At 47.5% G+C, this 27,785-nt stretch overlaps 1 protein-coding gene across 2 annotated transcripts; it reads left to right on the top strand.

Annotated features, from left to right (window-relative positions):
• The first annotated feature begins 1,875 nt into the window (after positions 1–1,875).
• TRIM45 (tripartite motif containing 45) lies at positions 1,876–27,455 on the top strand. Of its 2 annotated transcripts, none has more exons than XM_084629152.1 (7): positions 1,876–1,989; positions 3,284–3,762; positions 6,861–7,594; positions 9,120–9,249; positions 15,567–15,681; positions 23,987–24,113; positions 27,122–27,455. In XM_084629152.1, exons 2-7 carry the CDS (start codon positions 3,287–3,289, stop codon positions 27,271–27,273), a joined length of 1,734 nt encoding a protein of 577 aa, XP_084485278.1. In that variant the 5' UTR covers positions 1,876–1,989; positions 3,284–3,286; the 3' UTR covers positions 27,274–27,455. The 2 variants fall into 2 exon arrangements, with proteins under 2 accessions (XP_084485278.1, XP_084485279.1); XM_084629153.1 differs by having other exon boundaries at positions 1,910–1,989; positions 3,287–3,762.
• The last annotated feature ends 330 nt before the right edge of the window (positions 27,456–27,785 follow it).

Below are 27,785 nucleotides of genomic sequence, written 5' to 3'. Positions count from 1 at the left end.
TTAGTTCTTTTATCCTCATGAGTTGGGAAGTAATAGGTTAAGGTGGGAGTTTTTAACATAGTTATATTACACATACATTGCTCTACTGGTGGTTCTTGCCACAAAAGCTCCTCTAATCCAATGGCACGGTAGCAAGGTTGAGACTCACCAGTACAGCACCTCCTGCTGGTCATCTAGGGAATTAGCTCTCCAGTGTACAGAGCGCCTCCTACTGGCTAGTGTCTCACCTGCTACTGGCGCCCATGTCCCTGCTGGACCCTGGTGCCCTTTACCTTGGGGTGCTGCCCCCTCAGTAACCCCTTATTCTGGGTTTCCCCTCCCAGGGGATCCCCCCAACCCTCTAAATCCACCTTGCCTCAGTGGCTACTGCCACTCATCATCTAGTCCCCGCTCACTGGGGCAGACTGCACTGTAATGGCCACTCATCATTGGCAAGGTGTTAGGACCTGCTGCCTTTGCCTATCCCTGGGCTGCCCCTCTGCAGTGCCAGTACCTTTTCAAAGGCCTTCATCAAGGCCTGCAGCCTGGGGGTTTAACAGGCTGGAGCTCCCCAGCTCCCTTTCCCAGGACTGCTCCACTTCAGGTACCTTACTCCCCTTCCCACTCACTCCAGAGATAGAGTGAGACTTCTCCAGCTTCTGGCCCACAGCCCTCTTATCAGGGCCAGCTGGGCCCTAACTGAGCTGGCTACAGTTGTGTACCATCCAGAAACGTATGTAAGGAAAAGGTTATTTTCATGTTTTGTCAGCAGAGGAGTTAAGACTGTCATATCTTTAGCTTGTACCCAATCCATCTCACTCCGTTAGCATAATAGCTAATGTTGTTCAGAACACCACAAGGCTAAGAGGTACGGCCCTTCGCAGCACTCAGGAACTGCTAATGGTAAGAATTCACTAAGGCCATTTGATGTAGCTGATTCCTACAGATAGCAGTCTCACATCCTGCTGGTGCGAGAAAGTGCTGTCTGCAGGAATTCGCTTCATCACATTGCAGTGTCACAGGTAGCACATCCCTATAGTTTGCAGGAGCAACAGGTCCAACTTTGCTTAAAAAAGGTGTTTCAAGCAGTCTCACATGTAAAACCAATCTGATAGCTTTCTCTGACAGTGTAAAAAGCCTACAAGCAGTAGATGGGGTACATCTTGCCTTTAGCAAGGCTTTTGATACTGTCTCCCATGACCTTCTCATAAACAAACTATGGAAATGAAACCTAGATGGACATGAGGATAAATAAGATGGGCATGACGGTGGGGTTCTCCAGGGACCAGTTCTGGATATGTTTCTATTCAAAATCTTCATGATTGAGATAAGGACATAGAGAGTACACTTCTAAATTTAAGGTCTAGAAAACATGACCTAGGTAATGGCATAGAGAGTACACTTCACAGAATATCAGGGTTGGAAGGGACCTCAGGAGATCGGCTAGTCCAACCCCCTGCTCAAACCAGGACCAATCCCCATTTTTTGTTCCCGATCAACTTAACAACCCCCCTCAGGGATTGAACTCACAACCCCGGGTTTACCAGGCCAATGCTCCAACCACTGAGCTATCCAAAACACGACCTATGAGAGAAGATTGAAATATGACAACAGTTTTCAAGCATGGACAAATAAAGTAGCATCTTCTGGCAAAAGCTGTTTCTTACAAGCTGGATGTGTCGCTAACTGCTACACGTAGCAATTTCACACCCGCTACCGTGCAAGAAACTGCGATCTGGAGGCACCTGCTACAGCAGGCAGCAGTTTAAGACAATAGCCGTTTCTGACCACGGGCACGTCTCGAGAAGTGCTAGCGGTAGCACATTCCTACTCGCCGGGCCGGCCGCGCCGCTTCCCCCGGGAGGCTCCGCGCAGGTGCCGGCTTCCGGGAGAGCCCCCGGCCCGCCTCTTTGCTCGAGGTCCTGGCGCGGCGCGGCGCGGCGCGATTTCCCCCGGAGGCTGCTGGGGTGGAGAGTCTGAGGGGGCCCCAGGGGCTGCCGCTGCACCGAGGTAAAGGCGAGGCGGGGGGCGGCATTGCAAAATAGTCACCGTGCCCCCGGGGCGGGGGGCTGGGCAGCCCCTCAGAGAGCAGACACGGGGCTGGCGCTCCCCAGACCGGGCCGGGGCTGCGGGGTGGCTGAGCTGGGTTGCGCCGGGGCTGCGAGCGGGGACTGGGCCGGGCCCTGCTCACGCCGCGCGGCCTCGGCGCTGCTGGGTAAGTTGCGCTCTGGGGTTGGGGGCGGGCGGCCTGTGAGAGGGGCCGGACCCAGCCACTACCCCCCGCCAGTTCACAGCGCGGGGCAGGCAGGAGCAGAGCACCCCCGGCACCCCCCGAGAGTGTCCCAGTCACTGCCCCCCGGCAGCACCCCCTGTGCCCCCGAGAATGGCCCCTCTCCCCTGACAGCGCCTCGGGAGCGCCCCTGTTCCCGCTCTGGGAGCGCCCCATACCCACTCCTGAGAGTGCGCCATACCCCCGCCCTAGGGTGCCCCCCCGCCCAACAGCGACACCGTGAGCGCGTCCCCTGTGCCTCCCCCAGGAAGGGTCCCGTACCCCATGCCCAACTGTGACCCCGGGAGATTCCCCCCACCCATACCGCCTTGCCTGACAGCACCCCACCCGACAGGAATGCCGCCAGACAGCCCTTGTACCCCCGCCATCCAATAACGATGCTGCGAGAGCAGCCTCATATCCCGGCTTGATAGTGCCCTGGCTGTACCCCCCATCCAAGAGCGCCTCCCATGCCCCCTTAGAGCATTTTCAACTCCCTTGCCGAGAACACCCCCCCCCCCCCGTGCCTCCTGATAATGCTCCCCTAACCCCCACCTGGTAGTGATGGCAGAGGAGTGCCACTGTGCCCCCTGAGAGCACCTCCTGTGCACTTGAAAGCAACACCGTGAGAGCAACCCTGTATCCCGATAGTGATACCATGAGAGTGCTCCCCATAGCTCCCCCCAAAAAGTACCTCCCATACATCCTGCCCAAAAGTGCCCCATATACTCAGAGTACCCCATGTACCCCCACCCAACAGTGATGCTGCGAGAGTGACCCCCACATCCCCTACCTGACAGTGGCACCACGAGAGTGCCTGTCCTCCCCGAGAGCACCCCCATTTCCCCCACCTGGCGGAGATGCTGTTAAAATGTCCCCCACACTTGCCCTGGGATGCTTGGAGACGGTTGCTAGAGCAGGCTCTATCCATGCTGTGAGAGGGGTTCTCTCGGGGCCATGCTGGCAGCCGTGGCACTCTTTCTACATAAATTGCATGGATTGGATTTTATTTTCATTCCATAATCTGAATTTCAGAAGATGTCCAACCCACAGGAGCAGCAGCGACAGTTTGGAATTATGTCCGAAATCCCTGGTGAGGTCAGGGGCCTAGCCAGAACTAGGTGCCCATTGTGCACAGAGCTCTTCTTGGCCCCCAAAATCCTGCCCTGCCTACACACGTTTTGCATGGCCTGTCTTGAACAGCTGGAACCCTTTTCAGTGCTCGGCTTCCAGGCGGAGGATTCTGACTTAACCTCAGATGGATCATGGCTCCAAGATCATAATCAACCGCCGCTCAGCGTCCTTTGTCCTGTCTGTGACACAGAGGTGGATTTGCCACCCGGCGGCATTAATGACTTGACCACTGACCACCTGGCCATGAATGAGGTGCTACTGGAGACCCTGCAGGCGCAAGGCCCAGGAATGCTGTGTGACCTCTGTGTGGATGGGGAAGCTGTGAAGCACTGTCCTACCTGCAAAGCCAATCTCTGCCACTTCTGCTGCCACGCTCACAGGTATGGGAGGAAGCACCAGAGGCAGAGAGCAGACGTGTAATCAAGCCCTTCCAGACATGAAGACTCCATTGCTGTTTCTGGCCTTACACAACCATATGTAATATATATACGGTGCCATCTGTCCACCTATGCATGGTAACCCCTTAGGCCAGAAGTGTCCACTTAGGTGTTTGGTGTCTGATCTGAGCCTGTTTTTTTGGAACCTGTTGAGCACCCACCACTCTAAAGGAAGTGAATGGGAGTTGTGGTTGCTCAGCATCCTTGGAGTCAGGCCCTGGATGTCTGAGGTGGGTTCCCAAATATCCAAACACCCAAATTAGTGAACAATTGTGAAAGTTGTACGGTGCCTCGCCCATTGTGGCCACGGCTGTCAGGAACCTGCCCACACATTCTCTTCCTCCTCATAGCCAAGGTGGGGACAAACAACAGAGTGGACCATGTGGGAGAGCTGTGCTCATCTACCTAGGCTGATCTGGTTCAGAGGCACCATCCGCCAGTCAAAAAGTCCAAACTTTTGGGGGATGCTCCAACAGATATTGGTTTATTTTACATTTAAATGAATGTAGCACAGCAGAAAAATAAGAGATTGACAGCCCTGGAGACTGAAACCTGCTGTTCCCAGAGCAGGTATAGCCAGGGCAGGGGCAGTGCAAACTCCCTGCTTCTTATCCAGCCCTGTCCTGGAGAGACCCCAGCTCGAGAGGAGAGAGGGCAGTTCAGCCTCCATTGGGGCCTGTCTATTGAGGTTGCCTGCAAAGAGGCAATTTTTAAAGCAATAATTGTTTGTGTGTATGTTTTAAAGTTACTTCTGTGTGAATTTGAGAACTGGTGTGGAAAATTTCAGCCCCAGAGGAGAAAAGGGTAGTGTTGTGCAAGTCCTGATGTTAGCTTAACTACAGGGCTTACTTCCAGTCAACTCAGTCCATGTACCCTCTGGGTGCCCACAAACATTCATGAACATATCCTCACCGTGCCCTGCAAGCCAGGCAGCCAGTAGCTGTAACACAAGCAAATTTCCCTTTGCTTTGCAGCATTTAAGGCAGTTGTAGAATGAAGCTGCGGTAGAGTGAGCGAAAACTGAAGAGGTGTCAGCAGGGGGGAAGAGAGATGTTTCCAGGTGAGGTTTGAAAAGAGCCAAGAGGTGATGAGGCAGAAGTACAGGGTGGCTGCTACAGATGTAGGTGCTGCAGAGGAGGTTCTTGCATCAACAGTGGTGTGACTGTGTGAGGAGACAAAGAAGTGCAGTGCTAGGGGAGAAAAGAGATGAGATCTGTGAGGCCAGCTGGAACATGTATGTACATGGTTGGTGGGGACTGGAAAAGGACCAGTTTAGAGCCATTCTGGCAGCTCTAGACTGGCCAGGGAAGTCCGCTGTGCTGGAGTAGCGCTCTGGGCCTGTTTCCTCCTTGTTTAGTGCCCTCCAACATTGCCAGAACGTTTCAAAGTGTCTTTTGCACTACCAAGAATCAGGCTAGATTCTCTACTGCGTCGCCAACATGTAGACACTTACACCTTTGCAACAGGATCTTGATTCCCAGTCGCCCTGCACTTTGTACAATCAGTTACACCAGGGCAAAATGTTACTATTTCTACATGGGTAACCTCTTACACCCAGTTTGTCTACACAAGATACTGGACAGCAAGGAATTGAGCTCCAGAACAGCAGCTTTTCATACTGATATAAATAGCCATCCAAGGTGCAAGGCAGTAGAGATTCTAGCCTAAGGGGCCTGACTCCAGTCTCATCTTCTGATATCACTTGTACACTGGGGTCACTCCATTAATATCAGTGAAGCTGCTCCCGATCTACACTGGTGTGAGATCAGGCCCAAGGAGGACCACTGGGAACTGGGTCATAGGGCGCCAATGGAGTTTTGTGAAGATGGGAGTGCTGTTGCCATGCTTCTTGGTATTACCGGTGAGGGATTTCAGCAGAGGTGACATCCAGGGGGTGTTACAGAAATGCACAAGGTAGCTGTGCAGACATAACACAAGTAAGAGGAAGAGAAGAGTTCAAAGAATGAGGCAAAAGGAGAAGTCTGAGAGCGCCCTGCTCTGCCCTGTGGTGGTTTTGTGGGGCTCGGGTGGTGCAAAGCAGCTCTCAAGCTATCCTATTGTCTCTTGCAGGATTTCCCCTGCATTGGAGAATCCTTGGCTGGTATAGAGCCACCTTAGCATCTCCTACCCCTCCTCAGACACTCACAGCCATTGGTGTAGGGGGTATGGCTAGGACTCCGTAATGCCCTATGGATCCCCCAGCTGCTAAATGTCCCCTGGGGGCTGTTGGCAGGCAGCGTAAAATAGAACAACATTGAGACTGCTTTGCCATGTGTTTGGTACTGGCCTGGCAGCTGGATAGCCCCGGGAGCTTTCTACCATGCCCCCACCTCAGCTGTGCTAAGCAGCCACAAACCCTGAGCCTAGAAGGGAGATGGCATTTGGATTTAAGAATATTTAGTATGTTACCATAGGTCCTTATTTGACTCTTGCCTGGTCCTGATCTCCCATCTCCCTGTCAAGGGTATACAAGTTTGTGTTTGAGTGAATAAAAGGCAGGTAAAAAGAGCCAGATTGACAGGTAAGGAGCCTGAGATCCCCTAGTCGTCCACGGAAGAGGCAGTGGCTGAGCAAACTTATCCATGCTGCTGCCCGCCAGCCCTCACCTGGTGGCACCCACCACCTTCCTGCTGCACTCATCACAGTGGGCTCTGGGGTCATTGCAGCTATCCTGCTTCTGTCAGGCTCTGTAAGGAGAGACTATCTGCACCAATGGTGTGACAGTTACCCCCCTGGTCCTCATATAACATTCTCCCATCTGAGAACAGCATTGCCAGCATGCAGGGAGCCAGAGAGCAGCTAATAATTAGCACAAAGTGAAGGCAGGTTGCAGATGATGTCATCTTTCATATGGAGGTGTGACTCAAGGAGATTAAAGATCTCATCATGTAACATTGCCATCTACTGAATCAGGCTGGAGTATCATATGTTGTGGCTTGTGGTCCATGAAGGTCACAATGTGAGGGGGTCATTGACTGCTCTGTAGGAATCTGCGAGTCACATGTTGCAAGCCCAGGTTTATCTCTTATACTTCCTTCTAGGAGACAGAAGAAAACAGCTTCCCATGCTGTGGTGGATCTAGAGGACCTGAAGGGCTACAGCCGGACTGAGAAGCCAATTCTGTGCCCTTCCCACCCTTCAGAGGACCTGACGCTGTTCTGTGAGCAGTGTGAGCAGCCTGTGTGCCGGGATTGTGTGGTGGGCAAGCACCGGCAGCATCCATATGCCTTTACTGCCAGTGTCATCCACAAGCATGGAGATTCCATGCGGGACCTCCTCAAGAGCACCCAACTGCACGTGGACACCCTAGAAGGGGCCCTACGCCATATTGAAGGAGTCAGCAGTGCCATCTGCAATCGTGTGGAGGCAGTGGCTGGGGAGATCCACACATTTGCAGATGGATACATAAGGGCTATTGAAGAACACCGGGACCAGCTGCTGAAGCAGCTGGAAGGCTTGAAGGTGCAGAAGGAGACCCTGTTGCACTTACAGAAGGCACAGCTGGAGCAGCTACTGATGGACATGAGGACTGGGGTGGAGTTCACTGAGCGCCTGCTGACCAGTGGCTCAGACTTGGAGATCCTTATCACCAAGGGGGTGGTGGCGAGCCGGCTGAGAAAGCTGAACAAAGTGGATTATAGCATCCACCCTGGAGTGGAAGATGGGATCCAGTTCTCTCCCCATGAGAAGGCTGGCCAGTGCTGTGGCTATGAGGTTTTTGGGACCATTCTCTATAAGGCAGTTGATCCAGCCAAGTGTGTCCTGCAAGGGGAAGGTATGGGGACAACTTGATTCTGATTGACCAATGATAAAAGTGGGGGGGATTAGGGTGAACCCTAAAAAACCCTATTATAGATGTCATTCCTTAACTGAAGGGCTGCATAACCACCCTGGGGGCAGCCCTGGAGACCAAAGACCATAGTTTATCTAGGATAGGTGCAGAGCATGCAATAGTAGGTCAAACTTCTTTACCATTGCTTCTTGTCATTGTCCCTCATCTCTGAACTGGATAGACCAACTCTGGCTGAGCAAGTAGTTCGGTCTCCAGGGTACAGATAGTCCTTGGCCTCTGCTGAAACTGACCACAAGTGGGGACCAGTTAGTACATATTGTAATGTAGACAACTGTCCACCAAGAACTTTGTGAGACTGTCAGATGCATTTCATACAGGCCACTGAGCATCTGTCAGATAGAACTAACTTTGGGTCACTCATAGCCTGGGCTAGATTTAAGAAGAAAGGTTCCTTGTCCCATTCAGCCACTTCCGTATTGACTGCAGATGGAAGTGTGGCCTGCCAGGATGACAGTTCCCAGTATGCAATGCTCTGTCTTGATCGGAGTAGAAGGTCACATTGCACAATGGGACATAACATCTGCAATCCCTGCCTCCATGTTAAAGATGGGGAAGGGGGCTGTACTCGGCCCTGGATAGCAGTTAAGCTATCACTATCCTATAGGTTTACTTCACTGTACATCTCTAGTGTCACTACTTTTTAAAAGAAGAAATAACCGCTATTACGTTTCCTGAAGGAAACTGGTGATCATTCTACACTGGTAAGTCTGGGGTTGTGTTCTTTAGTCTAGGATCCCCTGGCCTCTGAGCTGTAACAAGTGAACTCTTTCAGGGAAAGGGAGGGAAAGAACCATGGCTGTCCCAGCCCTTTGCAGTCAAAAAGCCACTCGTGTGCAAGGCCAGCATCCTATAGAAGCAGCTCACCCCAAAAGCCCTCGTCTCTGTTGCAGCCCCTTTACACCAACAATGGCCCTAAGGGACTGGAAAACCAATGGAACCGGCTCTTGGAGAATATCTCCATCTCAGGAGAAAATCCTGCTTCTGTAGAGCAGTGGAATGGCTCTGTATCCCGCCCTGCCATGCAGGGGCGGGGTGTAGCTGGGTAAGGGGATGAGACTGGAGTGTCCTTGCACTCTGGCTCTTTTCAGCTGTCACAATGTTTGCTTCGGAGCTGAGCCTAAATTAGAGCAATGCTTGTTCTGAGGACTGAAACAATCGCCAGCCCAATTCACAAACCAAGGGACTGCAAAGGGGCATACAGCCCACTTCTGAGCTGCACCTTCCAATCAGGGCACGCTTGCCATCTGTGGGAGGGCTTGGCCAGCAGGACACTAGAAATGTGTTTGGTTTTACTTTTCATGGAAGGGGCTCAGCGAAGGGGAACCTTGTAAAATCCTGGTTAGACAGAGTGAAGTACAATGGGGAGGTTGGGAGTTGGAAAGCTGCTGGCTGATGTCAAGCCAGCAGCTGTATGGAACAGTAAGGGACAGTTTGCTCTATCTTTCAGATCTCCACAGTGCCCGTCAGAATCAGCTGGCCAGCTTTACTCTGCTGTGTAATGACACATCGGGAGAGCAGATGGGTAGAGGTGGAGAGCCCATCTGGGTCACTATCATCCACAAAGACAAGAAGGACTGGTTGGTACTTTCCGTGGGATGACCAGAATGGTTTTGTTTGCCTTCTGTCTTGCTTTAAAATCTCTGCTACACACTTTCTTAGCCCCTGTCTCTATGTACCTCCATGTTTGCATTCCCCTGTAAGTAAAGAGCTTCCATGGGCAGGCCAGGATTTACAGAGAGAATGACATAATGGTGCTTCACCCAAGAGCTGTGGGCCCAAGTACAGCCCTGGGGTTAAATATGACCTTATGGAGGTCTAAAACAGAGCTACCTCCTCATGATTTTATCACAATATATGGGCATTTTTAAAGGCATAGTGGGTGTAAATCACTCTGATCTGGCAGCATTTTACATCTACTGCACACTGGGTGTTTGCACATGATCCAAGGCAACAGAGAATGAGGACTTTTGTTTCTGTTAACACCTATTTAAATTAAATGAGTGATTAACATTTTGTATACAAGATGCCTTTGTTAAAGCATCAGTAATCTATGTCCTTCAGTTAAGGTGACTGAGCTCAAAGGAAGCTTGGAAGTCTTCCATGAAAACCAGGGAAGCCGAAACTTGCCATTCTAGGTATTACTAAGGCAAAAACACAAGCAAAAGAATTTCTTTTGAAAGATGCTTTGAGGCCATCTTTTGTATCAAAAAGCAGCAAGAAAGGACACAAGCCCAATTTAAAAAAAGCTTTTGCAGGTCACCTTTAAGAATGTAATCTGTTCCATTTTATGAAAGTTAGGTACAAGCAAGGGCAAGTTGCCAACATGGCCATTGTTTTGGTGCCCTGATGTAGAAGAGAACATAATGCTAAAGTTCTCTGTTATAAGGAAGAATAAAATAATTTAGCATTCAGGACTCCAGCTTTTGCCATATATAGTCTGATGTGGGGTTTATGCCTTGGTACAGAGCAACACCACAACAGTTGCAGCATAGTCAAAAATCAGATAAAGGATAGGGAAACAACACTATATACATAGCTATCTGTTGATCAAGGAGCATTGTCAGAGGACATGTCTCCAGTCCTTCCTCCTGCACTCTGCACCATTCAGGATGAATGAGATGTGTATGCCACAATGCTTAGAGGGGAGTAATTTTGTCTGGGGACAGAGATGGATGAAGTCACATTAGCTTGGTTTCTCATTTCTGTGTATATATGATCACTTCATCCACTGCTGAAATCCAGTCAGCCCTAGGGTGAGACGTAACAGCTATGTAGTAACATAAAGCAACACTTATAACACAGTTTATGACAGGAAGTGAGGTAGGCGACTGTATTCAGTTGAACCAATAGGGGAAAACCAAACCAAGATTTCAGAAAGATTATAAACGGTCATGCTTCAGGGCACAATCAATTCTAATTAATGGTGGTTAGGAAGAAATTTTCCCCCGGGCAGGCTGTTCCATAATTGTCTGCTGCTGGGTTTCTTGCACCTTCCTTTAAAGCAGAACAGTACTGGCCACTAGTAGAGACAGGCTACTGGACTAGTTGGAGCACAGGTGTGATTGCGTATCGCAGTTCCTATGTGACTACCTCGTGATTTCACTGGGATTTTCACCACCCTGGTTCCCTGTGAAACCGGAATTGGGTTAATTTCATAAAGGGACAGCCTGCCAGTAATGATCAAAAATAGGGTCACAATGTTAAAGATGAGAGTCATAGCCCACATCTTGATTCTTAAGTTAGGTGACTCAGCCCTCTGCCCTTCTTGTCCCTGCTGCTTCCTAACTGGCTTTTCTGCAAGCAGCTACTCTTTGAGACAGAGGCCTGGTCTATACTACAGAGTTAGGTCAATGTAAGGTGGCTTACAGCAACCTAATTATGTCAGTGAACACACTACAGTTTTGCTCCTGCCGATGTAAGTGCCCTACTATAATGACTCCATTTCCATGAGAGCCATAGGGCTTATGTCGGTGTAGTTGGGGTGATGGAGTGTCTGTGTAGACATTACCTTACTTACATCGGCTGTTGGCTAAACTTCTTGTCAATTCCGCGGCTCCATGCTGGTGCCATAAAATTGACAAGAAAACCGCTCACAGGGCTGTCACCCTGGGGCAGGTGGGGACTCCCCAGGCTCCCCACTACCAGCTGGGCTGCTGCCCAGGCTCCCTGTTTAGAGCCAGGCTGCCCCAGGGGTCCCAACTCCCTATTCCCAGCCAGGTTGCTGCCTGGCACCTCACTCCCCATTCCCCACTGGGAGCCCGAGTGCTGTCTAGGCTCCCTACTGGGAGCCCGGCAACCACCCAGGCTCTGCTTGTGGAGCTCCCCACTGAGGCAGCTGTCCCACTCCCAGCAGGGAGCCAAGAGCAGGGTGGGGACAGCCAGGCTCCTGGCAGGGAGTGGGAGCCGAGAGGGGGAGGAGCAGCTGGGTTCCTGACAAGGAGCTCCAAACAGAGCTGAGAGCCTGGGCTCTCAGCCCCGCACATTGCCTCTCTTAAGTCAGTGGAAGTGCTCTTGGTGAGGATGCGCACCACTGACAGAAGGAGGGCAGGGTGGACGTGACTCATCACAGTAAGTGGTGGCTGTAAGTCGAGCGAACATGAGTCCATTTATTTTGTAGTGTAGTTATGCCCTGAGAAGTGACACTGTGTCCAATGCGTCTTATCTTATGGGATAAGCTGCCTTTCCTTTTCTCTTGTATTTTTCCTCTGATCTCCTCTCTGTCTTTGTCCCCTCCCTTCCTTAGCTCCCTTCCCCAGTTCTTCTCCCACTCTCTCTCTTCTATGTTGAGATGGTAGTAGTAGTTGTAGGGTCTAATTCAAAGGTTTACTCTGGCTGCTTTGTGCCACTTCAGTGATTCAAAACAGCTGTAAACCAGATTAACTGCAGAGTGTCACAAAGCAGCAAGAGTGTACCAGTTTAACTGGGCCCATATGTCTCATGAATGATGCACTGCCAGCACTCAGACATCAGATGCAAATAGAGTTGCTAGCAATCCCACTGAGACAGCATGTGCCTTGCTGTCCCAGGTGCTGGGGGGCAGTTATGCAGAGTGAAATGATCCTTACAAGATCATGGTCTGAGAAAATTAATAGATTCAGAGTTTTCAAGACCAGAAAGGACCATTGTGATCATTTAGTCTGAGCTCCTGTACAATGCAGGCCATAGAACTTCCCTAAAATAATTCCTAGAGCATATCATTTGGAAAAGTATCCAATCTTGATTTAAAAATTGTCAGTGATAGAGACTCAACCACTATCCTTGTTAAATTGACTAATTAGTCTCACTTAAAAATTTGCACCTTATTTCCAGTCTGAATTTGTCTGCTTCAACTTCCAGCCATTGGATTGTGTTATATATTTCTCTGCGAGATTGAAGTGTTCTTTATTAAATATTTGTTGCCCATGTAGATTCTTACAGACTGTAATCGAATCACCCCTTAACCTTCTCTTTATTAAGATAAATAGATTGAGCTCTTTGAGTCTATCACTATCTGGCATGTTTTCTAATCCCCTAATCATTCTTGGGTCTCTTCTCTGAACCCTTTCCAGTTTAATCAACATCCTCCTTGAATTGGAGACATCAGAACTGGATATAGTATTCCAGCAGCAATTGCACCAGTGCCAAATATAGAGATAAAATAACCTCTACTCCTGCTCAATAATCTGTTGTTTAGGCATTCAAAGATTGCATTAGGCCTTTTTGCCACAGAGTCATACTGGGAGCTCACATTGAGCTAATTATCCACCACGACCTCCAAATCTTTTTCAGAGCCACTGCTTCCCCGGACAGAGTCCCCCATCCAGTAAGTATGGGCTACATTCTTTGTTCCTTAAGGTGTACATTTACATTTAGCTGTATTAAAACACATATTGTTTGCTTGTGCCAGTTTACTAAGCAATGCAGACCACTCTATATTAGTGACTTATCCTCTTCATTATTTACCCCTCCCCCAATTTTTGTGCCATCTGCAAACTTTATCAGTGATAATTTTATGTTTTCCTCCAGGTTATTAATAAAAATGTTACAGCGTAGGGTCAAGAACTGATCACGGCAGGACCTTGTTAGAAACACATCTGTTTGAGGGTGATTCCCTGTTTATAATTACATTTTGAGACCTATTAGTTAGCCTGTTTTTAATCCATTTAATGTGTGCCATGTTAATTTTACATCTTTCTCGTTTTTGTTCAAAATGTCATGTTGTACCAAGTCAAATGCCTTACAGAAGTCTAAATATATTACATCAATGCTATTACCTTTATCAAACTTGTAATTTCAACAAAAAAATGTCAAGTTAATTTGACAGAATCTGTTTTCCATAGATTCATGTTGGTTGGCATTAATTATATTACCCTCCTTTAATTCTTTATTAACCCAGTCCCATATCAGCTGCACCATTACCTTGCCTGAGATCACTGTCATATTGAAAAGCTTATAATCAACCATGTCATCCCATTTACAGTAACTTCTCGCTTAACGTTGTAGTTATGTTCCTGAAAAATGCGACTTTAAGCAAAAAGATGTTAAGCAAATCCAGTTTCCCCATAAGAATTAATGTAAATAGGGGGGATAGGTTCCAGGGAAATTTTTTTCACCAGACAAAAGACTATATATACACACACACAGTATAAGTTTTAAACAAACAATTTAATACTGGTACACAGCGATGATGATTGTGAAGCTTGGTTGAGGTGGTGAAGTCAGAGGGTGGGCTATTTCCCAGGGGATGCCTTACTGCTAAATGATGACCTAGCAGTTGGCTGAGCCTTCAAGGGTTAACTCGTTGTTAATGTAACCTCACACTCTACAAGGCAGCACAAATGGAGGGAGGGGAGACAGCATGGCAGACAGAGACACACACCCTGTGTGTGTGAGAGAGAGAGATGCACATTGCTCCTTTAAGTATGCTGACCCCACTCTTAAGTACACTGCCTTTTTAAGTTAATCAGCAAGCTGAGATGGCAGCTGCTGCCAGGAAGCTCCCTCCGTTCTGAGCCTTGTTGTGTGTCCCCCCTGCTCTATGGAAGATGGGGTAAGCGGGGTGGAGGAGCAGGGGGGAGGGGGACACCCTGATATTAGCCCCCCTCTTCCTCCACCCCCACAGCATGGAGGAGGCTCGGGGAGCAGCTCCAAGGCAGAGGGCAGGAGCAGCACATGGCAGTGGGGGGAGGGACAGCTGAACTGCCTGCAATATTGATAGCCTGCTGGGCAGCTGCTGCACAGGGAATTTAGGGGAGTGGGGAACTGATGGTGGGGCTGTGGGTCCACCCTGGTTCCAAGTCCCCACCAGCTCGCTGCAACGGGCTGCTCTTCCTGCAAGCAGTGGACAAAGCAGGCGGCTGCCAAACAACCTTATAAGGCACAACTTTAAACAAGCATGTTTCCTAATTGATCAGCAACGTAACAACATTAACTGGAACAACTTTAAGTGAGGAGTTACTGTACTCTTTTTTAAAATATTTTAAATATTTAATATAATATTAAATATTAGCTTTCTTCCAGTCTTCTGGAACTTCCCTGATATTCCAAGACTTATTGAAAATCACCATTGATGGCCTAGCAAGCTCTTCGGCCAACTCTTTTAAACTCATGGATAGAGATTATCCAGACTTGCTGATTTAATGAGTAATGTCGGTGCTGATGTTCATTACATCCATGACTGAGTGGAACAGTGAATGCTTGTCAGGGAGAGGAGTGGTGTGGTGTCCTCGATGAAAGCTTCAGCTTTTCCATACTGGCTGTAGGTGATGTCTCCATCCCTGTTTTTGTCTCCTGTGTGGCCCATGTTGCCCATCACTGTTGTATCGAAGCACTGTGATGATACAGCTCTGAGCAGGGTTTTTTATTGTGAGAACTTGCAGTGGATACAGCTTGCAACATATGCACAATCTTTTGGACAGGCCCTGCTGCTTTCCAGGCTCACTAGTAAGAGTGAGAGCTGGCCTTTAGCCTTTGCTCGTAGGAACTGAAAAAGCTCAAGTTTTCCTTCTTAAGATCAAGAGCTTTGCCACTTCCTCTTGCATCCATGAAGTAAGAAAGAAGACTCCATCTGAAATCCAGATGATGCTCTGACATTGCACCTGTCTTCCTTCCTCTGCTACAGTATTTCTGCTTCTCCTCTTTCCATACTCACGGGGTTGTTGCAAATCATTGCAGTATAACTGATTTTCTTTGATCTTCTTGATATGGTACTGTGGCCTCTGATAGCAGGTATGTGTGTGAAATCTACAGCACATTCATCATCATTCAGGGGTCTTTTATACATGTACACTTTAGATCCCTGAACTGGGGCATGGGGTAAGAACCTTCCTATAAATCTAATTCACTAAATGATTACCTATTAGATCATTTTTTTACAAGTTACTGACCTTGCTTCCCTCTCTTTTTGTATTTATAGTATAATCAAGCCGAGCGTGTGTGATAAGAGGGATGGGACTTACCACATTTCCTACACCCCTGAGGAGCTGGGCACATATACTGTCTGCATCTGTGTTAAAGGGCAGCATGTACAGGTAGTCTTTCAACTTACTGTGATTGATGTAGCTCAGGGGTTCTCAAACTTCATTGCACTGCAACCCCCTTTTGACAAAAAAATTACTACACGACCCCAGGAGGGGAGACTAAAGCCTGAACCCGCCCGAGCCCCGCCGCCCCAGGCAGGGTGGCCAAACCCCAACCCCAAAGGCTTCTGTCTGGGTGGGGAGCCTGTAGCCTGAGCCCCGCTGCCCAGGGCTGAAGCCAAAGCCTGAAGCCCCCAGGCGGCAGGTCTCGGGCTTGGGCTTACGCCCCAGGTAGTGGGGCTTGGGCTTTGGCTCTGGGCCCCAGCAAGTCTAACGCCAGCCCTGGCAACTCTATTAAAATGGGGTTGCAACCCACTTTGGGGCCCTGACCCACAGTCTGAGAACTGGCATAAGGGGCAAGGCAATAGTGAGTCAAGCCCAGTGAGCTATTCCCGTAGGTAATCCCTAAACCTCCTAACTCCCTCTGCCCTAACCACAGATGCTTTCTGCCTTCTCTATTATGTAATAGGCATTATTCCGTCGGTACTCCATCTGCATGCCCTGTTCTTCCCAGTGGAACTGAGGAACTTGACTCATCCCCTGCACCAGCTTCTTTCCCAATTCCCAGAGCACCTAGTTAAAATCATTCTCCCACTTGCTGGTCTCTCCCAATAAAGGAGCCTACTGGAGCCTCCTGGAAAGCACCCCAACTGTTATACCAATAAAATAATAACCAGCAGGATCTTATTAAAGGGGAAAAGGCAAAATGCCACATTGATTGTGAATACAGAAAGAATCATAGTAAGCAGTTAGTTATAGCTATAACATTCCATTCAATTTCATATTTATTCACACATTCATTCATACACACACACACACACACACAGGTTCTGCAAGGTTGTTATCATAGTTACCAGCCTTAGAGTTGCTCATGCCAAGCCACTGTCCAGGTGGCCTGGACATGAGGAGGGAGCAGGGCCTTGTCAGATGCTCATCTGATGCTCCTGGAAGTTGGTTTGCAGAATCAGACCCCAAAGTTCTCACTTTCTAGAGTCCATTTTTATAGGAATTTCTTTCTATGCCAGTCTATGGGAATTGCTTCATCATGCTGTTGCTGAATCAATCAGCAGATGGCATATTCCTGATGGCTCCATGCTGCCAGATGTTATCTTGTTCTTTGGTTCTCCCATTCCTGAGGCTGTTGGGTGGATTCCAGTCTGCCCCCCCCCCCCGGGGGTCCTTTGGTTATTTCCACTTGACGCCTTCTTCAGCCGATGGACACTGGATTCTTAGGCTGGCACCTCCCTGATCATTCAATTATTATCCACACCAAGCATCCATCCACATACATCCTCTCTCTCTATTTTAATCACAATTGTTAACAAACTGAGATGAATACAACAAAAGGGCGTGGAGTCTTTGGGTGCTGTTTCTGTTGTTACAGAGTATTGCTTTGAGAACAGACTCTGTCTTAGAATGTACTTTAACACAATTAGCAGCTTGCAAGGTTCACACATAGAGGGAGAGAAACAGTACCAAAAACCAAGAGACCTCTTAATTAGTAATACCCTAGAATTTAAACTATGGGCAATCAAACTCATTTGTGATTTTAGAACTTCTTTAATATGATCCAACATAATCCCCCTTTTGACACTAAGATTTATAATAGTCATTGTCACTTTCTATGTAGCCTATTCAAGAGAAGGTACTGTGAGGCAATTTGAGTTTGTGATTCCAGTTCATCCCACATACATGATCCAAGTGATGTATCTTTACTACAAGGTTCTGGGGCAACAGGCAAGGTGAGGCATACCCACTTTTGAGGAGTCCATTTGGTACAACCTCTAGTGTCCAATAGCTTCCCTCCCTCCCTAGCCCACTGGCTCAAGGTCCAGGGTAGTCAGAAGAATCCCATGTGTAATATGGGGAGTGGGCTAACCTTCAATACCTTTGCCTCCAAGGATTGTTGGTGTGCAATTTTGACAACAATTTCTCCCATTAACAACTCTGGTTTTACAATACTGGAAACGTATTGCATCCTTTCACATTGATAAGTGTCAAACAATGATCTCTTTCTTTGTTTTAACAAATGCATCAAACCCTTAATATTTCCCAATATGACCCAGAACATTTCCTGTTCCAAAGTAGCTAGGGCAAGTATCTGCATTTCAGTGCATCCCATAGCTATAGCTGTGTAGTTTCCTATTTCTAAATTTTTTCTTATGCATAAGCCATGTGGTAGTATTAAGCCACTGCCAAAGATTCCATCGGGCTTTTAGGTTACCCAGACCAATTTGGACCAAGTCTACATTGGCATGTACTTGTTTTTGTATCAGGCTGTCCTGTAGCTGGGACAGAGAGCTTAATTTATTTTTAATTACCTGCAGGTCTTCAGTATTTTTTTTATTTTGTTTTTAAACACACAACAGTGCTAGCAACAAGACAAAACATAGAACACAAAACACAATTTCTATTGTGACAGTAGATTCATGGTATTGGGTTGCTCTTCAGCTGGCATCAGCTCTTCCTGATTTTCTGAAAGACAAAAAGAACATGTTTCTACCCCTTTTTGGGGTGTCAGATTATTGCTTAAAATGTTTCTTTTGCAAATACCCTTGCTGATTGCAGGCAAAACAGAGGAATTACCCCCATATTTTCCTGTTTTTTGTTCTACAGGTGGGCCAGGTTTCAATGGCTTCTATCTTTTAAGGGTTATGGGGAAATTATCCCACTGTTTAGTCATTAGATCCATGAGGTGTGGTACCTCAGTTTTCCTTCTTATATAGCAGACCAAGTTTATAATGTTTTTCCTGCTGTGTTAAGCTTTAAGTTTATTTACAGGTAATAGCTGCGAAGCATCATTATCATATGACCTTAAAGGATTTTTTCAAAAATCATACACACTATACATTGCTACAGGGGTACTTATCATTAAATTTATTAAAGTTATCTTGTTATCCCATGCCTTTTATTTAGACAATTTATTTGCTGACCAGGTGTGTCCTTTATCTGCAGCTCCTTTGTGCTGCTAGTTCTTTCCTTCCTTTATCATTTAGGTAATTTGCATTTTCACAGAAGCTTCCTGCTTTTGCATTTAAAGCCATCAGCAGCTCAGAGACTCTATCTTAAAAGGGACACAATCAACTTTCACCAGAGTTTTGATCACTTTTAACTTCTGCTTCCAAAACACACAGCAATCTGAAAAAGAAAACCCAACCTATTGTGGCTCCCTTTGGAGCCCTAATAGCATTTTAATGAAGTAGCATGGTATATTTGCATTTCTTTTGCCCCTTCTACAATATACCCTGCACATGTTCTGGGGCAAATGCACATTCCTTCCATAGTTTAACTTCTATAACATTATCCATATCAATTTTTACATAAGGTGTAACTATTTCTTTTTTTTTTTTTTGCTTACAGAGTTTTCATGTACCTTTATCAAAGTGACAGTCTGATTACTCAGAGCCATTTTAAGGCTCAGTGTTTGTAACATTGCTTCTTTTTGTTTTCTGCACCTCACTCCTGCTGTTGCTTCAGAGGGGCACTGTCTTTTTAAATTATTATTATTTATTTATTTACTACAGCTCTCATCTGCTAATTTGTTACAAAACCAAACAAACAAAAACCGAACAAACGAACAAAAAGAATCCAGAATTTTTTTTTTCTATTCTCCTGATTTTGACTGCCCTGCTGCAGCCACAACTTAAAAACATTTTAAATTTTGTAAAGCGTTGAGTTACCTTTTAAGGGTTAATGCCAAATCCCAAAGCCAAACAACACTAATTACCTGTGTCTAGCAAAAAGGTCGGTCAGTTTTGCAACTTTGAATTAAAGAGTCAAATGGATTTTTAGTGGCATTATTGAAAACAAAAACAATTGGTCCTTAGAACTTTACATATTTACACACGCACAGATAGATACATACACATTTTCTTTTCCTTAACATCCCTTCCACACTGCTCTGTTTTTTACATCTTATATTCCCTTTATACATTTGAGGCAATTAAGTTCCAATAGAACTCACTTCTGTTCTTTTAGCAAATTTGACTAAATTGTCCAGTCAAATTATTTTAATCAGAGAGTTTATTTTTGCCTGGCTAATTTACAGACATTCCTTTGGCAAAGGGCCCATTTTTCCTTCAGAATGGCTGCAAAGAAACCAAGAATGCTCTTTCTCCAACACTTTTCCTTTTTAACATTTTCACAAAGTTTAGCTGCTTAATTCCCTCCAGCCTCTGTAGAGTTAACTTTTTCACTCTCTTTTCACTATTCGACATTGGTGAGGCCTCATCTGGAGTACTGTGTCCAGTTTTGGGCCCCACACTACAAGAAGGATGTGGATAAATTGGAGAGAGTCCAGCGAAGGGCAACAAAAATGATTAGGGATCTGGAACACATGACTTATGAGGAGAGACTGAGGGAACTGGGATTGTTTAGTCTGCAGAAGAGAAGAATGAGGGGGGATTTGATAGCTGCTTTCAACCACCTGAGAGGTGGTTCCAGAGATGATGGTTCTAGACTATTCTTAGTGGTAGAAGAGGACAGGACAAGGAGTAATGGTCTCAAGTTGCAGTGGGGGAGGTTTAGGTTGGATATTAGGAAAAACTTTTTCACTAAGAGGGTGGTGAAACACTGGAATGCGTTACCTAGGGAGGTGGTAGAATCTCCTTCCTTAGAAGTTTTTAAGGTCAGGCTTGACAAAGCCCTGGCTGGGATGATTTAATTGGGGATTGGTCCTGCTTTGAGCAGGGGGTTGGACTAGATGACCTCCTGAGGTCCCTTCCAACCCTGATATTCTATGATTCTGTGATTCTCTTTGTAATTATGCCTGGGGGTGCCGTACATAGGACCTTCTCCCCCTTCACCTGCTGTAATGGCTGCTACCTGTTTAGAGGCAAAGCCCAATTTTTGTCTCAGACTCTTAATTAGTGATTCACAATTACTATGATTTGCAGGTGCTCTGCCCTACTTCAAGGTTAATTTCTTTACCATACCTTGGAGCACATGATTCTCTCTTTCACTTTTCTCAGAGGCTTTAGCTTGGTCTGCCAGGAATCTTTCTCTCTTTTTTGTATTCCTGGAGTGCCTCTTTCACTATTTTCAGCTGACTTTGGGTATTTGTAGCCAGCACCTTCCAATTGTCTGCTCCCTTTTCCGTTTGTGCCTTTTCCTCTTTACATGAAGACAAGCGGAGGTAAGAATCCTTACATGCCTCCCACAACAACCAAATTGCTGCTGCATCTCTTTTGGCAGCACTAGAAGGTTTGTATATGAGGATATACTGAGCCAATCTATCCTCTAGGTCCAAAATAGTGCAGACATCAGCTAGGGCTTGTTTAGTCCAAGGACTGTGCCCAAATTTTTGAAGGATTTGTTTAAAAGGTGTAATTTTTTTTTAACGAAAGGCGAGGCTGGAGCGCCTTTTGGCTTCATTCCTCCCTCTCCACCTGCTTTACCCTGTGTTTTCTTTAACATTCTAACAAATTTTTAACTTCTCTGTCACTCCTGATTTTATTCAGCGAGTGGCTTCTTTGTCTCCCCTGGTTTTACTCAGCGGGTGACACAGCTTAGATTCCCTGAACCTGCTACTCTTTATTTCAGTGAGTAGCTTAGCCTGGCCCGTGGACCTTCTTGCTGCCCCTGATACCTCAGTGAACAATAGGACTTAGGTTTAGCTTAATCGTAGCTTAATCATACAATCATAGATTTTAAGGTCAGAAGGGACCATTATGATCATCTAGTCTGACCTCCTGCACAATGCAGGCCACAGAATCTCACCCAACAACTCTATATTCTTTCCCCTCCTACCTTCCCGGAGGCCAGCAGGTCTGGTCAGCCTGCTTTCCCCTGCTACCTTCCCGGAGGCCAGCAGGTCTGGTCAGCCTGCTTTCCCCTGCTACCTTCCCGGAGGCCAGCAGGTCTGGTCAGCCTGCTTTCCCCTGCTACCTTCCCGGAGGCCAGCAGGTCTGGTCAGCCTGCTTTCCCCTGCTACCTTCCCGGAGGCCAGCAGGTCTGGTTAACCTAATAGAAATGCCTAGCTCAATAGAGCTGGCGGTGTGCACACCAATATTTACAATAACTGAGGTTTTTTACCAATATTCCCCCTTTCGCAATTCTCCATCAAAATGTTATACCAAAAAAATAACCAGCAGGATCTTATTAAAGGGGAAAAGGCAAAATGCCACATTTATTGTAAATACAGAAAGAATCATAGTAAGCAGTTAGTTATAGCTATAACATTCCATTCAATTTCATATTTATTCACACATTCATTCATACAAACACACACACACAGGTTCTGCAAGGTTGTTATCATAGTTACCAGCCTTAGAGTTGCTCATGCCAAGCCACTGTCCAGGTGGCCTGGACATGAGGAGGGAGCAGGGCCTTGTCAGATGCTCATCTGATGCTCCTGGAAGTTGGTTTGCAGAGTCAGACCCCAAAGTTCTCACTTTCTAGAGTCCATTTTTATAGGAATTTCTTCCTATGCCAGTCTATGGGAATTGCTTCATCATGCTGTTGCTGAATCAGTCAGCAGATGGCACATTCCTGACGGCTCCGTGCTGCCAGATGTTATCTTGTTCTTTGGTTCTCCCATTCTTGAGGCTGTTGGGTGGATTCCAGTCTGCCCCCCCGGGGGTCCTCTGGTTATTTCCACTTGACGCCTTCTTCAGCCGATGGACACTGGATCTTAGGCTGGCACCTCCCTGATCATTCAGTTATTATCCACACCAAGCATCCATCCACATACATCCTCTATCTCTCTTTTAATCACAATTGTTAACAAAGCGAGATGAATACAACAAAAGGGCGGGGAATCTCTGGGTGCTGTTTCTGGTGTTACAGAGTATTGCTTTGAGTCTCTTTCTGTGTGAATTGCTTTGAGAACAGACTCTGTCTTAGAATGTACTAACAAAATTAGCAGCGTGCAAGTTTCACACATAGAGGGAGAGAAACAGTACCAAAAACCAAGAGACCTCTTAATTAGTAATACCCTGGAATTTAAACTATGGGGAATCAAACTCATTTGTGATTTTAGAACTTCTCTATGATCCAACACAACCCTGGCCCTTCCAACTTTGCTGCAGCCTGCTTTGACCCCTCTCAGAACTCCCATGATACTCAAGCTCCCCGCTGATCTATTGCACCTCCCCGCTGCTGATTCCCTGGTCTGCCTCCTGCTGCCCACTCAGCCCTGGCTGATTCGCTTTATAATTATCTACCCATTATCACTACCAAGTTTTTAATTGCCTTTTGTGAGGGATTTTGTCAAAGGGATTTTGAAAGCCCAAACAAAAGGGTTATCAGTTCTCCTTTATCTGCTATTTTGGCTTGCTCAAAACATTCTACTAGATTGCAGAAGCTGGGTTTTCGTTTGTGGAAGTCATGCTGGTTTTTCCCTTTCACATCTTGTTCCTCTAGCACAGTGGTTCTCAAACTTTTTTTTTCGCAGACCACTTGAAAATTGCTGAGGGTCTCAGCGGACCACTTAATGATCTTTCCAAATGTTCTTTGTACTGTTAGCTAACTATTGTAAAGTGCTTTGGATAAAAGCGCTATATAAAAAAATTAAGTTTTTTTGTTCTAAAAATAAAAGCATACAACTCATATACATAATCTTATCTTTCTAATGCGATGGATGTGCCCTCTCTTGCCCACCACCGCAGCTCCTGAGCTGGGGTTGGGAAGGGGAGGGGTCTCTCCCTTTCTCCTCCACCACAGCTGCCCCTGAGCTGGGTCTGGGAAGAAGTGGGGGTCTCTCCCCTGCCATAGCAGCTACAGAGCTGAGGCTGGGAAGGAGGGTCATCTCTCCCCAGCAGCCACAGCCCTAGAGCTCGGGAAAGTTGCCTCTTTCTCTGGCTGCCACATCCCTGCACATTCCAAATTCCCCCCACCCCCTCTTCTCACCCCACTACCCTCTACCAGCTACCCCCTATTTCCCCAAGGCCACCACCTCACCTTACATGTGCATCTTCTCCAGGATCCAGGCACCTAATTAGTGGAGCCACGCCTGCGCGGCTCCACTAATTGGATGGGTGGTCCTTCATTCTCTTGTGTGCAGCCACCCATGCACACACCTTAGAGGGAACTATCCGCGGACCACCTGAATGGAGCTCATGACCACTGGTGGTCCGCGGACCACAGTTTGAGAACCTCTGCTCTAGCAGATTTGGTATTAAAGTCAGGTTCACTAGTCTGTAATTGCTAGCATCACCCTAGTTAAAATTTTGCTACTTTTGACACCCTCCAGTGCCCTACTACGGTAGCAGGGTATGCTGGGCACACAATTGCCTCTCTGTTCTCTTCTGCTCTGCAGGGATCACCATTCACTCTGACTGTGAAGAACAAATTCCGCAGACACCAGGGTGTGTTTCATTGCTGCACGTTCTGCTCCAGCGGAGGCCAGAAAGCCGCTCGCTGCGCTTGCAGTGGGACCATGCCAGGTGAGCTTTTACTAAGGCCCAGATCCTCATAGATTCCAAGGCCAGAAGGGACCATTGTGATCATCTAGTCTGACTTCCTGTGTAACACAGGCCACAGAGCAGATCTTTTAGAAATAATTCCTAGAGCAGATCTTTGAGAAAAACATCCAGTCTCGATTTAAAAATGGCCAATGATGGAGAATCCACCATGACCCTTGGTAAATTGTTGTCAGGGACCACAGGTCTTGAACATTGGTCCACAGGGCTCTTAGGCACCAGTAAGTTCAGACATGCCACCCAGTGACTGCTAACAGTCACCAGAACTAGAAGCTGAACTCTGACAGAGGACTCCAGGCCTGGGATGTGACTGGTGGAACTCTGGGGGTCCTGACTGGGTCCTTGCTTGTATTTAAACTGCACAGGAACAGGAAGTTGTCCATGCAACTGGGTTGGCTCTGCTTAAGATTATTTTTCTTGTACTACCTGCTTCTATTGCCTGACTCTGATCTCCTGGTAACCTGACCCTGCCTGTCTCCTGGCACCTGTCAGTTTGCCCTGTGGCCTATCTCGGACTCTTATCTCCTAGTATCTGACCTTGCCTGGCTCCCAACTCCCGCTCTGACCATTAGGTCAGACCGCCCATCTCCTGGTCATGACAGTTGTCCCAAATGTGTGCTTATATTTTCTGTCTGAATTTGTCTAGCTTCAACTTCCAGCCACTGGATCATGTTATACTTTTCTCTGCTAGGCTGAAGAGCCCATTTTTGAATATTTGTTCCCCATGTAGATACTCAAAGGTATTCTGGTACCTAACTCCGACTGAAATCGAAGCAGGTCTCCCAAAACTGTTTGAGCCAAGAGCATTTGCCACATCCCCTCCCCTCTCACGTAGCACTGTGTTTATAATCACTATGGGCCCACTTCAGCCACGGCATACACGTCAGAGTGCCACTGGTCAGCAGGAGCGTGAGTACATATTGTCTGGTAGAATCGTGCCATGACCAAGGGATGGAGAAAGTGCAAACAGCTCTGTTCAGACAGAATTTTCAAAATATTCAGCTTCTCTTGACCTTGTGGGGCTGGAACGCTCTGAGCTCTGGCTCTATCCATGATCCCTGGGGCCTCTTGAGAACATTCTTTCAAAGTTCAGCTTGGTCACTCATTTCATCAGAGCTGGTTTCCATGGCCCTGCACAAGACTCATGCTTGTCTTTGTACGGTTTGCCTGTTGTCAAAGTAGAAATGACTTCTTCCATCCCCCATACCTGACCTGTAGCCAGCTCTGGCAGGAGCACACTTCCTATCCGTGAGGTCCAGGGGGTGGTACAGGCTGGCACGGTGGGATTCAGCAGAGCTAAGGTTCATGATACATCACAGGCAGTGCGAAGAGTATGAACAAGAAGGCGCACGTTTCTTAACAGTGGGGGTTGTCACAGTTCTACAGGATATGTGCTACCCCCCAGTCTCTTGGAGGAACCCTATCAGTGTGCCAGATCCCCAAGGGTCCCCACTCTTCCTGAAGAGTAGGCCCTGCAGTCTCACCGCCTCTTAGGCTGAGCCTCTGGGCTCCAGCGCTCCCTCTTCTCACCGTAAGCTCTGCTCAGCAAGTCCAGCTGAGATAGACTCCTGGTACAGACTGGTACGCACATTAGGGACTAATGTACCACAGCCAGTATTTGCAGTCACACCCCAAACAGCGTTTTCAAAGCAGAATAGGATTTATTAGCCAGCTGGAACAAAGCAGGGGAAGTCCTTAGGTTAGCACGACGCAATAAAGGTTAAAGCATAATCCATTTTGGTCAAGCCAGAGCAATTGACCAGCCAAGCTGTAGAGAGTTCCATTTCCAGGCTCTCTCTCTCTCTCTCTCTCACTTCCTCAGTCAGTTCCAGTAGAGAGCTCCCAGCTTCTTCCAGAAACTACCTCTTTATTCCTGCTGGACACATCTGTCCTTTGTTCTCCAGGCAGGGCCGCACACAGTTCACAGCACTCCTGGCTGGAGCTTCCTGCTATTGAGTTTCAAATCATGAGTCACTGGAGCTTGCATTTTCTCTCTAGACCCCTTGTTGATCTGAGTCAGTTTCAGCCACTGCGTTGTTAACTATTCCAGCAGTTCTCAAACTGTGGGTTGGGACCCTGTTTTAATGGGGTCACCAAGGCTGGCATTAGACTTGCTAGGGCCCAGGGCTGAAGCCTGAGCCCTACCACGCTGCGCCAAAGCCCACAGCCCCCTGCCCAGAGCGGTGGGGCTCAGATTATAGGCCCCCCCCGCCCGGGGCTGCAACCCTTGGGCTTTGGCTTTGGCCTCCTTGCCTGGGGCGATGGGGCTCGGGTGGGCTCCTGGGGTCGTGTAGTAATTTTTGTTGTCAGAAGGGGATCGCAGTGCAGTGAAGTTTGAGAGCCGCTGCTCTATTCATTCCACCGGGGGTGGGGGACACACACCTTTGTCTCTTAATCTGCCCTGAGAACAAACTTAATCCTCTCTTTTCCCCTCCCCCTCAGTGGATAGCAATGCAACATATGGGGGGAAACTGAGGCACCCATAGGACTCATAAAAATATTTTTAAAATTTCCATTTAATCACAGGAGTAATATAAACCACTGGAACAGTTTACATGGGCCGTGGTGGATTCTCCATCAATAGCAATTTTTGATGTTTGTTTAAAAAATCTTCTCTAGGAATTATTTTGGGGCAGTTCCTTGGCCTGTGTTATACAGGAGGTCAGACTAGATTATCACAATGGTCCCTTCTGGCCTTAGACTCTATTAATCTATTAATAGCTTTTTGTTGGGGATTACTAGGGTGGTCACCCCGTGTTTTGTCCCTATTTGTTTGAAGGATTCTGGCCCTGCCAGCCCAAAGCAGGAATACCTCATTGTGTGTGCCATGCCCTCTCAACAGGGCTCTCTCTGGCTGTCAGCCAGCTGTGAGTCGGGAGCACACTCAGGAAGTCACTAGCAGCTGGAACTGTCTCTATATGCTATTTTCAGCAATGCTAATGTTGTTTCTCCTCTATCCTTGTGACGGGTAGGTGGGTACCAAGGCTGTGGTCATGGTCACAAAGGTCACCCCGGCTGTCCCCACTGGTCCTGCTGTGGCAGAGCAATTGAAAACTCTGAATGCTCGGCTGTGCCGCCTGGTGAAAACTTGCAGAGAAGCTTGCTCAAAACGGTGGCTCTCTGACTGGTGGGTAGAGTCTCGTAGAGCTGGGGGGTCTCCGCTGGCTGGGACTCAGGCCTAAACCAACAGAAGTGCAGGGACTGTCACGTGGTCCTCATTGCCAGGGAGCACCTTACTGAGATACAGAGCTGCTGTGTGGGCTGGGAAGGGAGACATGTTAAAATAAAAATGTGCCTTATATTCCATCCTGGGGCTGTGTGAGACCAGTTATTTCATGTACGGTCGGGGGAGCCCTGGGAGTCATGTCACTGACTTCTGCACAGTGAGGAGAGACTGAGGAATTCCACAGTCAGTCTCTAAACTGCATGCCTGGGAGAACAGGCTCAGAAAGGAGATAGCACAAACAGCCACCTCCTAGAGGGTCAAGACACATCTTGTTCCATGGGGTCAATGTTCCCTGCCTCTGCTCCATTCTTAAAGGATGATTATAGTGAGGCCAAAGATGCTGATTGCGTCACATTCCAAAAGGTGTTCTGCACGTGTTTAGAAGAGGCGTGGCTGCTTACATATTTCTT

The sequence above is a fragment of the Lepidochelys olivacea genome, assembly GCF_965140295.1.
Source record: "Lepidochelys olivacea isolate rLepOli2 genome assembly, chromosome: 1".
Lineage (NCBI taxonomy): Eukaryota > Metazoa > Chordata > Testudines > Cheloniidae > Lepidochelys > Lepidochelys olivacea.
Note: the sequence above shows the minus strand (reverse complement) of the source record. Positions and strands in the feature narration are given on the sequence as shown.